Source organism: Lycorma delicatula, chromosome 10 (genome assembly GCF_047948215.1).
Source record: "Lycorma delicatula isolate Av1 chromosome 10, ASM4794821v1, whole genome shotgun sequence".
NCBI lineage: Eukaryota > Metazoa > Arthropoda > Insecta > Hemiptera > Fulgoridae > Lycorma > Lycorma delicatula.
Genome location: NC_134464.1, coordinates 118,930,919 through 118,947,617, shown reverse-complemented (window position 1 = coordinate 118,947,617; position 16,699 = coordinate 118,930,919). Strand labels below are relative to the sequence as shown.

At 31.4% G+C, this 16,699-nt stretch overlaps 1 protein-coding gene across 1 annotated transcript in view; it reads right to left on the bottom strand.

Moving 5' to 3' along the window:
- The window catches only part of NT1 (Neurotrophin 1), a 128,899-nt gene extending 120,295 nt beyond the window's left edge, over positions 1–8,604 (bottom strand). The window contains exon 1 of the mRNA XM_075377537.1: positions 7,993–8,604. Within this exon, the coding sequence (XP_075233652.1) occupies positions 7,993–8,037 (45 nt within the window). The 5' untranslated portion in view covers positions 8,038–8,604. The remainder of the gene's footprint in view (positions 1–7,992) is intronic.
- Between the last annotated feature and the right edge of the window lie 8,095 nt (positions 8,605–16,699).

The window sequence follows — 16,699 nt, the reverse complement described above, 5'->3', positions numbered from 1 at the left end:
CTTTGTTACGAGTTAATGAAAACTAGATTTCTGCTTTAACGGTCAAATAATATTATAATAAATTCCTACGGATACAGATTATGAAGAAAAATTAGTAATATTTTATGCAATCTTGATGAAAAAAAAATAAAATAAATAAATCCCAGAACTGTATATTAATAGTTTTCAAGAAAATTTCTATAAAATACAAAAAAAATTGGGATGAAAAAGTACGTTATTTTTAATTTGGCGTAAATTTACTTATTTAAATTGCAAGTAATGAAATAAAACTTCATGATATCCTTTACTGATAATTTAATTCTGAGAAAGTAATTAAAGTCAATATTCTCTAATTATGCGATTTCCTTTCGTGCAGAAATCAGGACGAGATCTTTCGCTGACTGCAACTCGATTATAAAGCATTTTTATCTGTATATTTATTTGACTTTTTAAGTATTTTTATGAAAGGAATACGCTTATTAAGTATGACAAAAGCTTACTAAAACTTATATATATATATATCCTTTTATATCTCTAACAACATCTACCTTTTATATATCTATACTGTACTTATTTTTATACTCGTCATTTTAAAAATACCGAAGAAATATTTAGATTATCAATTTTTTTTTGTAGATTATTGTTTGTTACATTTGTAAAACAAAGGTAAACAGTAATGTTGAACAAATTAAGCTACAGCAAGTTGGTTGAATGAATATTTCAGATTGTTATTAATATTTAAATGGTTTTGAGTTAAAGGAGCCTTGAGTTTAATAGTTGATATGCCTTGATTTTCTATTTGTAATAATATCTGTAATTGTAATCTGTAGCTGTAATTCTTTCATCTATTTTTATTGCTAGTTATCATTATTTATATAGCCTAGTTATTATATAAACCTGACTTCGAAGAAATTTGAATGAAATACAGCTATGTTTACAATACTCATTTACGTGAAAAAAAAACACAATTGTCTATGTATAACACAAAATACCTATCTATGTTAAATATAATTTAACTATATATTAATATAAAGTTATATTTAATATATAATTATAATAATAATATTATTATTTAAAAAAATCAATTTTTTACTTTATTCGCTTTTTATTTTTATTTTTGAGAATATTATGAGTTTAGTATAGTTTAAGATTTTATTTATTACTTCAGATTACGAAGAAGTTTAAATAATTTAATTTAAATTAAATTAATAGATACTATTTTACATAAGGTGATTATAAAAATGCAAATTAATTACATGAAAATTAAGTGAATAAATTTAAATTTAATAAAATAAAAAAAAGTAATTTTTTTTCTTTTTTTTCTCAATAACTATTATAATTACAATCGGCTCTCCTGCGGAGTCATAAGTAAGTTTCCTGACAAAAGCACGTGATAAGAAGGTCCTTAAGGAACCCCCAAAATAAATAATACACAGCAAATAGCTGCAAGCAAACTTAAAGTCAAATATGAAATTTCAAACTCAGTCATAAATCACAAACCATTAATTTCACCACCATAAGTCCACAAAACAAACATTAATAACAAATAAAAAAGAAAAAGAAAGAGAAGTAACAAGAAATTAGATATACGACACCACTAAACTTGACGGTGTTAGATTCCAAATTGTTACGCAGACCCTAAGTCGAGTACATGGGCTCGTTTCAACCGTCGGACGTCTCTGCTGTTATCGAGTAGATTAATTGAAAAGTGGTTTACATGATTCTCAAGCCTCTGCAGGTATTTGACATTGCGCTGTTGTGCAATCTCACGAAATAAAAACATAAAAAAAAAAATAATAAATTTTAATAAAAAGAAAATTTTTTAAATATTATTTATAATTTTTTTGGAAAATTAAAAAAAAGAAAAATATAAAATAAATTTATTATTTCTTTAAGGAAACAAAATCATAAGATTTTATATTAGAAATATGGTTCTAAAGAAGAACGGAGAAAGTAATAAGATTTATATAGAAACGAAGCAGCGATATATGAGAAAAAAAATTATCCGACACATTTCACGAAGGAAAAGTAATTGACTGAAAGGAAAAGGGTTTAATAAAAAGATAGTATTGTAAAGAAGAGATCAAGGATAAATAGTCTGTAACAAAATCGATATAATTATACTATCCAACAGAAAAGGAAACTGTAATATATTTCTACGTTGAAAACATAGAAAACCTCTTATGACACAGCTAATTCTGATTTTATTATATATATATATATATATATATATATATGTGTGTGTGTGTGTGTGTGTGAGTGTGTGTTATTTTTTGCCTGAAACATGGGAAAATTCTAATTCTAATTAATAATAGCTATAGATTAATTGTTTTTTGAATCGATGATATATTATTTAGAAAAAATTGTTTAATTCTAAAATAAACTTGTCACTTAAAAAGAGTAAAGGAACATTGTAACAAAGTCGAGAGAAAAAAAAATGGTTTTTTGCATGATTTGATAAATTTCTCATTGTTTTTTTCTTTTTTCAAATATATCTTATAATTTTTTGATTAGAATAAATAATAATAAGAAATAAACAATCATACTACATCTCACTATTATATAAAGAGATGTCTTTTTCGTTTCTTCTCGATAACCGCGAAAACTACCGAATCAATCATTACGAAATTTTAAGGGCAGCTTTCTTATGATGCCCAGAATGTTTACTACTGTTTAAACCCCACTAATCTCACTGCTACATAAATCATAAATAAAACAAATTTATAAACAAATAACTTTTACTTTTTCCTGTTTAGCCTCCGGTAATTACCGTTCAGCTATTACTTCAGAGGATGAATGAAGATGATATGTATGAGTGTAAATTAAGTGTAGTCTTGTACAATCTCAGTTCGACCATTGCTGAGATGTGTGGTTAATTGAAACCCAACCACCAAAGAACACCGGTATCCACGATTTAGTATTCAAATCCGTGTAAAAATAACTGTCTTTTCTCGGATTTAAACGCTGTAACTCTCGACTTCCAAATCAGCTGATTTGGAAAACTTCTTTTACTAAATGTCATTTACATCGATATATATCATCTACATCGATCATTGTCTATGTCAATATCAACTTCTTTAGTAAGTTATTATGTGATTTACTGAATTTAATGTATTCTCTATGAAAAATCAATTTGTATTATTGTGGTAATATACGTAAAAATAAATTAATTTAATTAAATTAGTTTAAATAAATTAGTTAAAATTAAAGAGGATGACGACTATTTACATATTTAATAAGTTTGAAGAATATTGAATTTCGATATCGATATTGATTTCTTTAGAATGTTACTGATGTGCTTTTACTAAGATTAATTATATCGTCTTATCTATTGGCGATCAGTGAGAATTCATTCTCATTTGAACAAAGCAGCCCGGCTTAGATTTTTATGTCCTGAACTATAAGACCTATCAGTGTAAGCCGTACACCTAATTGATATATATTCGACTTTCAATTTGATATTAATATTTTAAATCTGTGCCTAAATGACTAGATCGGTGAGGTTACAGATAGAAAGAAAAATGTCTAAGGCTACTAGAATTTATGATCGTAGCCAGAACATTCTCAAGGACTTGAACAGTAACGTATACGATCAACTAAAAATAGAGTTCAAAGTTTGAGAAATATATTAAATCAGCGTTTCTCTACCTTTCAGTATTTGCGACTCAATTTTCAATCATAAATTTCATCGAGTCATAGTATATCATAATTTCACTCTCATAGTATATCAATGTTTACAATAATAATGTATTTCAAAATACTCGCGAAGGGCTCTCAATTGCCGAAGAAGAACTTCATAGATTTCACGGTAAGTGGCGAAATCAAAAGACAATTTAGTAATAAATCATTCTTTGAATTTTGGGCTGGAGTGGATAATGAATTTTCTGCACTGAAAACAAGAGAATATCGTATTCTATTACCAATTTCAACATCCTACTTTTGCGAAACCGGATTTTCTACAATGGTTGCTTTGAAGACGAAATATAGATTTCAGCTAAATATAGAAAAAGAAGTATCTATTGCTAATATTTAACTTTCCTTCGAAAAACGTTGTTCTACACGACAGGTCCAAGGAAGACACTAATAATTATAAAACTTGTTTTTAATTTAGTACTGATGACTTAATGCAGATGCATTGTGCAGTACTGATGTAATCATATTTGTAAGTGTATTATATAATTGTATAGTGTATTTTATTATTTATTATGTGATAATATATATATCTTTTTTTTACTTACCTTTCAGTAAATTAATAAATTTTTTTAATAATATTTACTTTTCGATATGGTCGCGCCCCCATATAGTATTATCATCCCCTCTAGGGAAGCGCGCCCCATAGGTTGAGAAACACTGTATTAAGTTTCAAATCAGCTTTTGATTATCTCTCTGAGACTATCTTAATTTGAATGATGTTCAAACAGATAACAAGATTAAAATATGTAACCATTGCATTGCAAGAAAATAGAATGATGAAACTCCTGGACTGAGTTGTGCTGGGGGTAAAGTAGGTCTTGAACAACTTCAGTATCCTCCTGATATACATTATTGTAGGTTGATATACATATATATATCAACCTACAATCAATCAGTATTTCCTATATTTATAACAAAAGCATGGTTTCTATATTTACTTTTAAATACCAAACAATCATATGAAAAGTTGATAAAGAAAAAATATAGGTGAATAATTACTGTACGAAATACTATATAGGGCAGACCGGACGTACAGTCAACCCATATATATATATATGTACTACATACATCATAAAATACCTTTCCCAAATCAATTTACAGTAACTGGACAACAGATGTAGGAAACTGTTAACAAAACATTTTCCTCTAATGAGTTGAAGCGGTAAAAACACAATGTTCTCAACAAAAAGGGGTATACTAATTTTTTTTATTTTAACTATCTATCCTAGTTCTTATAGCTTGATGCATGTTAAGCACGCGAAATAGACATCAATCAGATTTGCTTAATTTGAGAATAACAATGTTTCCTACGAAACATCGAATAAGAATAAGAATATTATTTTTCTAATGCGTACATTGCAATCTGTTCCTCAAGAACAATAATCAAACCCCCCTCCCAGCTGAACTTAATGGGATGAGGATGATATGTATGACATGTAAATGAGGTGTAGTCTTGTACACTCAGTTCGACCATTCCCGAGATGAATATATAATTGAACCCCAACCAAAAACGTTCACTGTCTAGTAAAATTCATTGTGTAGTATTCAAATCCGTATAAAAGAAACTAACTTACTAGGATTTAAACGTCAACCATTTACTGGTACAGTTACATTAATATGATGAATCGCTAATGACTTTAATTGTTGCTATTAAAAAAAAAAAAAAAAAAAAAGTAGCAAAATTAATTAAGGTAGCATAAATTTTTTAATATGGATTTAGATTATTATAGTTAAATACTTAGGAGTAATGTTAATATTAAGATTATTTTGTACCGCTTTCATATAATTACTCTCTTTACGTAGTTATGCAAATATTATTTCATGTAATTATTGTTTATATATATATATATTTTTTTTCTTTAACCTCCGGGTCCACAATTAGGAATTTCTTCACAGGATGAGATGAATGATTTTTAGCGTGTGTGAAAATGCCATGCCTGACCGGGATTCGAACCGAAGATCTCCGAATGAAAGGCTGAGACGCTATCACTCGCGCTCCGGAGCCCGGCTTTTTTTATGTATTAATGTAAACTATTAACACTTCTTGTTTAAGATCATTAATTTGTTATTTTGTAATAAATCTGATGAAAATTTGCTATTATTTCCCCACTGATCCTTCTAGGTAAATGTTAAAAAAAAAATTTTCTTTTTGTTATCCGTGGAATAGTACATCAGTTATTCCTAACGTAAAATAATAATTATGTCTTAATCTAAATCGAGGATTTATTTATTTAATGAAAAAAAAAAAGCTGGCAAAGCGGGTTACTATTGCATGATTTTCCCGGCTATTAATAAAAAAATTACAAGAATTAGAGCCCAAAAAACAAAAAAAAAAAAAACTGTTTATATATTTTTTAGAGATAGAGAATAAAGTTTAAGAAAAATATTTCTAAAACTATTTATATACAGGTTAACAGATTTGCTTAAGTAAAGGTTTCTCGAAATCTAATACCCCCTTCAACAATGGCTAAAATAAAAAAAGAAAATCTTAAAAAAACATTTTCTGCATTTTAGATCTGGGTCGAATCATTTAAAAAAAAAAAAAAAAAAAAAAAAAAATTGTAGATATTTCTTGATAATTATGTATATGAAGTATAAACTTTCAAAGAGATCTTTGAAAAAACATTTAAACCGAAGGGAGATAGAGAAAAAAACAAACATATTTCGGTTTAAGAGATGATTACTAAGTTAGTTTGAACTAACACCTTCAGATTTTTCCGTCTGGGGATGGATGAAAAATGTTGTATACAAAACAAAAATACATTCTCGTGTGGAATTAATTGTTAGCATTACGAATGCAGTGGAGCAACTTAAAGATAGCCCTGAAGAACTAAAAACAACAACAAAAGCAGTAAAGAAGCGTGCGAAGAAATGTTTTAAAAATGGCGGGCTAATTTTTGAACATTATTATAAACTGACATTTTGGTCCAATAAGTACTATTTCTAAACAAAATTCGAATTTTTCTAACTTTTATTTGTTGTATTCAACTTATCTTACATCATTTTGTTCAAAATTAGATTCTGTAAAAGTTTTGCTTAAAAATTTTCTGTGTTTATTACCCATTTAACAAAGTTTATTGAACGTCAAACATAAAAAAAAAAAACAGGGGTTTTTACCTCAGTTTATTCATTTTCATCCCAGATTTCTCAAAACCTACTGCAGATACGGTAGTGAGACCTATTTTAATCGATTTTTAAAATAAAAAAATCATAAGAAATCATCAAAATCTCTTAATTTACGTACTAAAAATTTCAGTACGAACTCATTTCACCGGGGTAGCTAAAATCCGAATAAAATCTTTCACTAGTCGTAACTCGAAAACGAAGCATTTTAGGACATATGTCTGTATGAACTTTTTCCATTATTTTCTTAAGTAGAATAGGTTATGAAAGTTTTGGAAGAACTTGGTAATACACTCTGTATATGGATTGAATGTAACAAATCTGTTTTAATAAAGTTTTCTCTAAAATGCCTCTGAATGAAATATAAATTGGTTTTTTTTGCGATATCCCGCCACTTTTTTAAAAGAATTTTTAAAAGAATTAATGTGATCAATGCCCATATATACAGAAATATTTGAGTCTCATTTGAAGAAAATCGGTTTATCAATCCTGTATTTAAGGCCAGAAATGAATGTGATAGATACATATAGATGCACATGTTTTTTTTTAACCTAGATGAACAAGGTCGACCCTAAAACGTAAAAATTAAAAAAAATATCGGTTATCCTATTTTTGATACAATCAACATACTTTCTGCTTTAGTAAGCTATTTTCACTGGAAAAGTAAAATATAATCATAATGCAAGCCAGTATTCACGTGGTACAACATAGTTTATATGGTTTTAAGATCATTTCATGTAATGCATCTTAATTAATAGTAATAGAAAAAATTTCATAGAATATTAAAAAAAAGGTAATAAAAAAATGAAAAAATTTTTGATATGATAAATTTCTTTCCTTGTAAGACTAGATTAATTGTTTTAATACGGTGTATTAATTTTTTACATTTTTTTTTGGTGGGGGGGTTTGTTATCGTGTAGTGTATTATATCTTTTTTTTTAGTAATTAATATTAACTTTAGTTTTTTCCCTTGTATTTCTTTGAAGTTTTTATGATTTATTTCATATAAAAAATAAAGTACTTTATGACAGCAGCTCATCCTTTTGTAAATAAAAAAAATTTTTTTTTTTTAATAATTTCTCATTTTTAATCAATTAATTATATTTTTATTATTTTTGTAAGTATTATCAAAATAGCACGTACTTATATAATTTTTTACAAATCAAGAAAAAAAAGAAACTGAAATAATAAACTTACCAAATAAATTATAGTTAAAATCTTCATTATGTTTACATATTCCATTGTCCATGAACGTTATATACACACCAATTTAATTTTTCGAAAAAAGAAAAAATCATTCACAGAAACTGCGCGTCCTTTGTTGTCACTTATTATTATTATTATTATAATTATTATTATTATTATTAATAAAAATTAATATTATTATAATTTAAAAAAAAAATCACTTAATAAATTTTGCACTTTTTTTATTTTATTTATATAATAGTTTTTGAAATTTTAATAAAAAAAGAAACTAAGAGTCAAGTAATATCTTTCCACGACATATTTTACCGGTTATAATAAAATGAAATGAAATTGACGTGATTTGAGGTTATGTTGTCTTTAATAATATAAAAAAAATAATAAACAAGCAGTGTATACGGTGCTGTAGTTGAATGAATACTGACAATATATTTCTTAGTTACAGTTGAAGAATTCTATTATCCGTGCCGCGAGACTAATAAGAAAGCCGGAAAACCAGGAGTAGTTAGCTGGTTAGATGTAATCTTGAACTTGATCGGAAACAAGTACCTCGTAAAGCGGTAGTGGGGAATGAGGAGAGTAAAAAGGTGTAAAAGAAAAGAGAGGGGAGTTTTGTTGTCGACTGTTTAAGTAGATAATGGTGGGGGAGCAAGTTGGCACTGACCGAGAAACGAAATGTAATTAGTCAGGTCTGACAAAAATAGAAATAATAAAATAAAAAAGGAAACAATATTCCGACTTTGTATACCAGGAAGAGAAAGAAGAGATTAAGAAGAATTCTCTTCTTTTTAATCCTTATTTCTTTCTTCTTACATGTTTATATCATCTTCAAAAATCTAAGAAGTAACTTACCCGTATTCACTGCCTCCTATGAAGGTTGTTAATATTTAACTGTCCTACGTATTATGAACTTGACAGCTGTAGGCGAGTAAGCACAAACCATTCGTGCGAAAGTGTATGTATAATATATTTATCACTATGACGACGTTATAGTATTGGTTTACAACGGTACTGCATGAGCTAACAAACAACTATTATACATTCCTTTTTTAATATTTAATTCTTAACAATACTTCATAACTTAAACTCTACGGCAAGACACTATACTAATTGTAATTATTAACTTAAGTCACGTAAAGTGCATGTGTACTCTTGAATACAAATTTTACTCTTTTTTTTTACTATAATTTGATTGTGTTTTTTTTTCAGTTTCATATTCCCGAATAAACAAAAAAACTGCTTAATTAAACAAAATTCGGATAAAATTTGACATATCAAAATAAAATCATAAATAATCAATTAAATCAAATTCGCACGACACACACATTTTGCTTAATTTTTTTTTTTTTTGAGGTTTTTAGGGGCATCTACTACTTTGGTCATTAGCCCCATCACACTTCAAAAAAAAATAAAAAAGGGTTCAATATTTCACATTTTCATGTGTCAAAAAAATGATCAAAATTTTACTTTTTCTTATAATTTCTGATCCAATTAAACTACTTTCTAGGCTTTCCTTTCGGCCATCCTTTTTTACACCGTTTTTCCATTCTGCGAACGGCCTCAACTTCCGACGACAGTGTGTCTGAGGCTTCGGACATGGCATCGTCTTCTCTTTCTGACGCCAATGACGTTCGCTGGCTTACATCAGGTGATGAAAGCTTCAATGGTGCTGTGAGCATCGTTGCAATTGAATCTAAACTTGCAACCGATGCACTTTCGGCGGCTGATGAACTTGATTCAATGTCTAAGGCTGTGCTTGGGCCGGCTGATACAGATGCTCTCGCCACAGTTGTTCTCTGAGCTTTTGGGGCCTCAGTACGTACAGTTTTATTATCGTCTGTGTCTGGTGCTTTTTCGATAGTTACTTGCACCTCCATTTTGGTTGACGCAGATTTTTCCTGTACTCTTGTCAGAAAATCCTTAGCTATATGACTCGTCATCGGGGTGATCTTTTGATCTTTGTCGGATAAATCAAGATTTTTCTTCATTACGTCTATTGATGGAGATATAATGGAAGATTTTGCCGGTTTTTTAAACTGCGCTGGTACGGGTCTTCTGTCAGCGACGTCATTCCGGGAATGAGCCTTCTCATGTTTACTTTGTTGTGTCTGATGAGTCGACTCGATCTTGGAATCGATGATTCTTTCTATCATTGTCGCGAGACTTGGTGCCATCGTATTAAGCGACTGCTCCACGTTGATTTTAGGTGTGGGGGGAGCAGCAGCTGCTTCTGCGTATGTAGTCGATGGTCTAGGTGTACGTAGGTTTACAATCTTCTTCGCTTCAGGGTAGCTGACTTTTTGAAGCGTTTTAACTTCCTGAATGGCTGTTTCTGATTTGTATACCGGGCAGTTCCTAGATCGACAGTTATGGTGCCCTTTACAATTAATGCAGACTGGAGAGTCTTTACATGGATCGCCCTCATGTATCTTCATTCCGCATATACAAATTTCCTGCGCTTCACATCTAGCTGCAGTGTGTCCGAAACGTTGATACCTAAAACATCTCATCGGCTGCGGAATAAATGCCCGTACATCAAGCCGATGGATGCCAGCTCGTACCTTTTCAGGAAGATTTGGCCTATTGAATGTCAAAACATGAGAGGCCGAAGGAAGAATCTCACCATTTCGTCTCATAGTAAGTCTGCGACAATGTGTCACTCCTTGACTAGACATTTCCTGCACTATTTCTTCTTCAGTACAGTTAAGAAGATCTCGGCAAACAACAACTCCTCTGGATGAATTAAGTGTATTATGCGGTTGGACAGTAACCGCAAATTCACCGATCTTCTTCAACGCCTGGACTTTCTGGCTTTGCATGTCGTTGATAGTTTCGACATGTAATCCATTAAACGTCTTACGGATTTCCTTGACAGGACCACCAGCACAATTTGTAATCTCTCTGGCAATTAAGAATGGACTTACCTTTTGGAAGTTACCATTCTCTTTCGGAATGACCAAAAATCTTGGTTTGGGAACATTATTTCCAAACAAAGCTCTTCTTAAATCTTTACTGATTTTATCAGCATCTTTTCTCATGTTATCACTCTCCTTACTTTTTTCCTCTTCGCTTGTGGCGAATCGGCGGTTTCTAAACGAGGGTGTTTACGTGCACCCTCTGCCACGTTTGATTGTTCAATATTCATGAACAGTGGATCCCTTCTGTAGCAAGGCTAGCCGCCGGGTTACACCCCCACTCCAGGGCTACTAACCTTGGAGGTCCGATCCGGTACTCCGGTGGAACCGACATATGTCCTGGCAGAGAGCGGATGCGCAGTCTCTGCACTGACTCCAGGCTCCTACTCACCGAAGATTTCAGAGCTCCCATGCACCGACATACATGGGCACCATTGCTACATGCTTGCCATCGCAGGGGGCATGTGGACAACGGAAGGGTCTCCGTTACACCTGCAATAACATTGACCCTGGCCGCCACACCGCCAGCTCTAAGAGTGGTATGAATCCATTTCCAAAATCGTTTGTTATTCCATTTCCTGCAGGTAGCCAAAAATCCAGTCCGTTTAGTGACCTGAAGTTGGAACCAGGTCAAACTTAACAAAGCATAACCGAGGAATTTACTCGGAACCCCGTTAGCCAGCTATATGTAATGTACGAAAGTACAGCTGTTGCCGCCCTGGACGTGGAACATAGATGTTGTGTTCCGGACGTGGGGATTATCTACCTCGGGGCATATTTTGCTTAATATTTATGTAAATTACGTCAATAGAAAACAAATACAAGTTCAGAAATTAGACTTTACACAGAAACAAACACACACACACACACGACCTTATTTTGGTCTGAATTAAAATTGAATTTCTGAGACTTATATTTGCTTTTTATTGATTTCATTTATATCAATTATTTTCAGAATTAAATTTGTCTATAAATTCTATTCGTTTATTCGAAATTTTAACAAACTTAAGATAAATCTAAAAAAAAAAATTATTTACTTGGCATAAATTGTTTGAATTTCACAAGTTTTTTCGTTAACGATTAGAACATATGAATATAAGAATATGTTTTGGGGCATATTTTACTCAATTTTTCGTATCAAAAAATATAAAAAACCAGCAGATTGCTTCCTATCTTAATTTTGTGTTTCATAAATTTTAAAATAATTTTATTTTACCATTACAGCAGAAATTTGGGTAAATATTTGCTGTTATTTTCAGCAAAAAAAGCGTCTTCTAATATATTTCGAATGCTGTCAAATTTTCAACCATCGATACATTTACACACACAACGCGCGTATGCGATCAAATATGCAATTTTTAAGCACTTTTTTGCTGTATTTCGACGCTTAATTTTATATACGTTACGGTAAATTTGATTAATTCAGTGATTATGCATAGTTACCGGTTAATATGTATAATCACCTCCAATGTTTGAGAATTTTATAAATATATAGCAAATGATTATTACATATACCGGTTAATTTACATATGATCCTTATTAACATAGTTTACATATTAAAATAACTCTACTTAAAGCAGTAATTATTGAATTTCTTCTTTTTTTCTTTTTCTTGTTTAGCCTCCGGGAATTACCGTTCAGGTGTTATTTAGAGGATGAATGGGGATGATATGTACTAGTGTAAGTGAAGTGCAGTCTCAGGTCGACCATTCCTGAAATGTGTAGTTAATTGAAACCCAGTCATCAAAGAACACCGGTATCCACGATCAGTATTCAAATCCGTATAAAAGTAAAAGTAACTAACTGCCTTTACTAGGACTTAACTAAGACTTTAATAGACTTAAGACTAAGACTAAACTAGGACTTATTAACGCGGAACTCTCGACTTCCAAATCAGCTGATTAGGGTTGACGCCTTCACCACTAGACCACATCGGTGGGTTTGAATTTATTATTCAAATAATTAAATTATTACTGTCAATTAGTCGAGATTAGCGAGTGAAGCGAGCTTAGGTTATGTTTGGCTAGATCTAACCAAACATAACCTACGCTCCCTAAACTCGTCTAATTAAATTGAAATATACAAATTATATATCAAATTTACCGCAATATATATATTTGTCCTGTGTTGTATTCTATGTTAAACGAGAAAAAATCTTTAAATTATTTATGTATGCAATATATATAAAAGTTTTGTGCAAGAAAACCGAATTTTCGCTAATTTATTTTATGTTCGTGTTTCAACTTGCAGCATCATAACGAAACACGCTTCTAACTAGGCCCGACAATTTTTTTCGGCTTTATATTGAACATAACTCAAGAACGACCCGACCAATCTTCATAGAATTTTCACTTGCTCAACTTCAGATACACTACTAAAGCATATCTAAATTTCAATGAAATTTATTAAGTAGTTTTTGAGATTTTCAAGCCACAAGATTTTATACATAGGTCTATAGATATACATAAGGAAATTTTATTTTAAGTGAATAATAGTTTCGTACTCCTCACACCTCAAAACGTACAGAGAATTAATTTCCCCCTCCCACCATGTGACTGAAAATAATTTTTCTTGAAGAAAAATATAGATTTTCCTAGAAAATCTTTAAAAATAAGAAAAATACTACGTAGCTATCGAATTGAGTATTTTTTTTGTTTTCGGTTAAAAATGATTTCACTCTTGGTTATCAACTTTTTAATTGCGTGGTTTCAAAAAATAATATTGCAAAACTAAAATTTATAATTAACAATTATTTAACGTAATTTTATTTTTATAAATTTATAAAACTTTTTCGATAAAAAAAACATCGACACATATACGTACTATATACACAAAGTAAATAGTTTATTAAAAATAAAATATCTAGCTTTTAAACGGCTTTCAGTACTTTCTTTTTAAAATAGAAACAAGATTAATCGGTTCAGGTTTTCACCTATTAAAAACAAATAATAATGATGATTCTTGAATAAAATATTTTTACTTTCTAACCAAGGTTGTTTGGGGTCATTTACAATTATATTTATCAATTAGATTAGAACTTTTCAAAAAACAAACTTTAATGAACTAATTTTAATAATGATGTTTCTTTTTTTCTTCTTATAATAATAATAATAATAAAACTTTTTTTTAATTCTTGTCCATCTCTACAAATGAATATAATATGTATGACTTAAAAAATAATAATCCCGTTATTAAACAGAAACAGTAGTATTACCAGATGTAATTTCACCGATACATGCAGGATTATTAAGTAAACATGAAAATAAATTTTCGTTAACTCCATTTTTGTTTAATCATTGTACTTTACAGTCAACCAAATTTTTTTAACCTATTCTAATAGTATTCTAAACTATCCGGTCAGGACTCAATCCCTTAAATCCCTGTGTTCATTTTCCTAATACTAGTAATAGTAATAATACGAAGAGACTAATCACCAGGTTTGGGCCGTGGATTCGGAGAGGGTAAGGGGAAGTGGGTTATTATCTCAACCAGTTCCTCTCTGGCCACGGGAACTTCATGGTTTACCTACATCGGTTCGGGAGAAGAGCATCCCCGGAGTGTGCATATTGTACGCAAGTAGAAACACCAGAGCACATATTTTTTAACTGTGCTCGTTGGGATCGCGTGAGGGTACAGATGGGATTGGCGTGGCTTCCCCCAGATAACATCATGGTGTACGTGCTCCTAGGCAGGAGGGAATGAAACGCCGTGGAAAAAATGGTCGGCAGAATTCTGGGCACGAAGGAAGAGGAAGGCAGAATCGGGAAGGCGGCTCTACGAGGCTAGGAACAGGACATGGTGAGAAATGCTTGCTCTAAGAAGTAACGGCCATGCGATGCTTGACAAAACCGCGATCGATGAGATTTTTATTTGTTTTTGTAGAAGTAGGGTGAGGTGCATCCATGTATGTGTGAGCGACATAATGTTAGGCGACGTGCAAGGCCAGAGAGGTAGTCTTTTTGCCTAGTGTGTTCGGGTCCGCTCACATTCAAGAGTGAGGGGGGCGGGAATTCCCGATGATGGCAAAAAAACCTTCAAGGTATGAGTAGGTCACGAAGTTAAGCATGTGCGAAACGCAAATCTGGAACTGTTTGAGTAGGGACGAGATGGATAGCTCCTTAGGGGAAGGGCATATCGGCTATCCGGATGAGGAAATCGGTGTGACCTAACGAAGTTGGGGACACCCCGGTGGGAAAGCCTCAGAAGGGAGCTAGCTAGGGTGGGTAGAGACTGCTGCACAACCGTTACAATCCTTGCGTAACGGCAAGGACCGGTTGCCTTGGGGGTGTTTAAAGGAAAAAGTGAGAATGATACTGGTAATAATTAAAGCCTGCTCAAATTACTAAAACTATCAGTGAATTGTAATTTCGTCCTCTGTTTTAAAAATAGTAGTTATAGCGGGCTATCCGTCCTTCATACGGGTAAAAACGTATTTTTCACGGTTATTAGCGTTATCCAAAAAAAAACCATCTCGATTAACCGTACTCCATTTATCATTTTTTTATCGACTTTTTGAGGAAAAGTAACGGGATGAATTCGGTTGCATGTTGCGAGTGGGGGGCAAAAATGAATTTTCTTTACGTCATGAGGAATGAGGTTTATAAAAATACCATTCACTTCAATCGTGATTTCCTTATATATTTATTTATACAGAGTCAAAAGAATGAAAACCCTTTAACAGCTTTAAAACCGTTCCAGATAGAATACTGAAGTTTCAGGATAAGGTATCGGTCAACAGGAAGGGTACCTTTTGATAAATAAAATTTCATCCCCTTCTTGGGGTGGTAGCCCAGGCGTTGTAACTCAAATATTTTAAATGGTAATCCCCTTTGTGTGATAAATCATTTTAAAGGTCTTTTTAAATCATGAAAGATTGAAAAATAAAATGTCGGTACACTGTCTATACCAAAAATGGTGGCAGGATAAATTTGGATTTTAAAAAAAATATCAACTTATTGATAATTTAAGGAATGTATTGCAAATAAATAACTTCATAAAAATTCTATTAAATGAATATTATCGAATAGATTTATTTTTAAAAAAAATTATTAAACCTAACATTTGCTTATTTACTTGCATTTCATTTTAATAAATGCTCGAAATGTCCTTCTTCTGTTGTTTGATAGTGTGTGATATTTTGTGCCGATTCTCGAATTCAATTCTGCAAATCATCGAAATCTTGGGGCTTTTTATGATAAACAATACTTTCATTGAGTGGCCCGTAGAAAGTAATCAGATGGTGACAGGTCGCTTGATCTCGCTGGCCATTCTATTTGACCTCTTCGGCCAATCCATCTTTCAGGAAAAATTAATTAAAAATTTCACCTAAAGATCGAAATGATTGGGCACACCTTGTTGAAACCAAACGGTTTGTAAGCTGGGGCCAACAACGACGTTTGAAGGTTTGAAATTATATGATCGAAAAGCAATACTTCATATTTCATTCACTGCGTTTAAATTTCCATCAATAAATATAGGGCCTATCAATCGCCCACCAATATTACCCTAAATTTACTATGACTGGATACTGTGTATATGCCTCACCATACCAGTGTGAATAATATCAGTTCAGTATCGACTATTATGGCAATCTACATTACCGTTTAAAAAAACGTGGCCTCATCACTAAAATTATGTTGTTTAGTAGATTAGGATCTGTAGAAATATTGTTTATCATACTTTCGCCGAACTCAGGTCTTCGATTTATTAAGTTCTTGCACCCGACCAATTTTGAAGGGTTTGAAATTTTCACTTTTTAATGTTCGAATCGTTGAATTTTGGCTAGT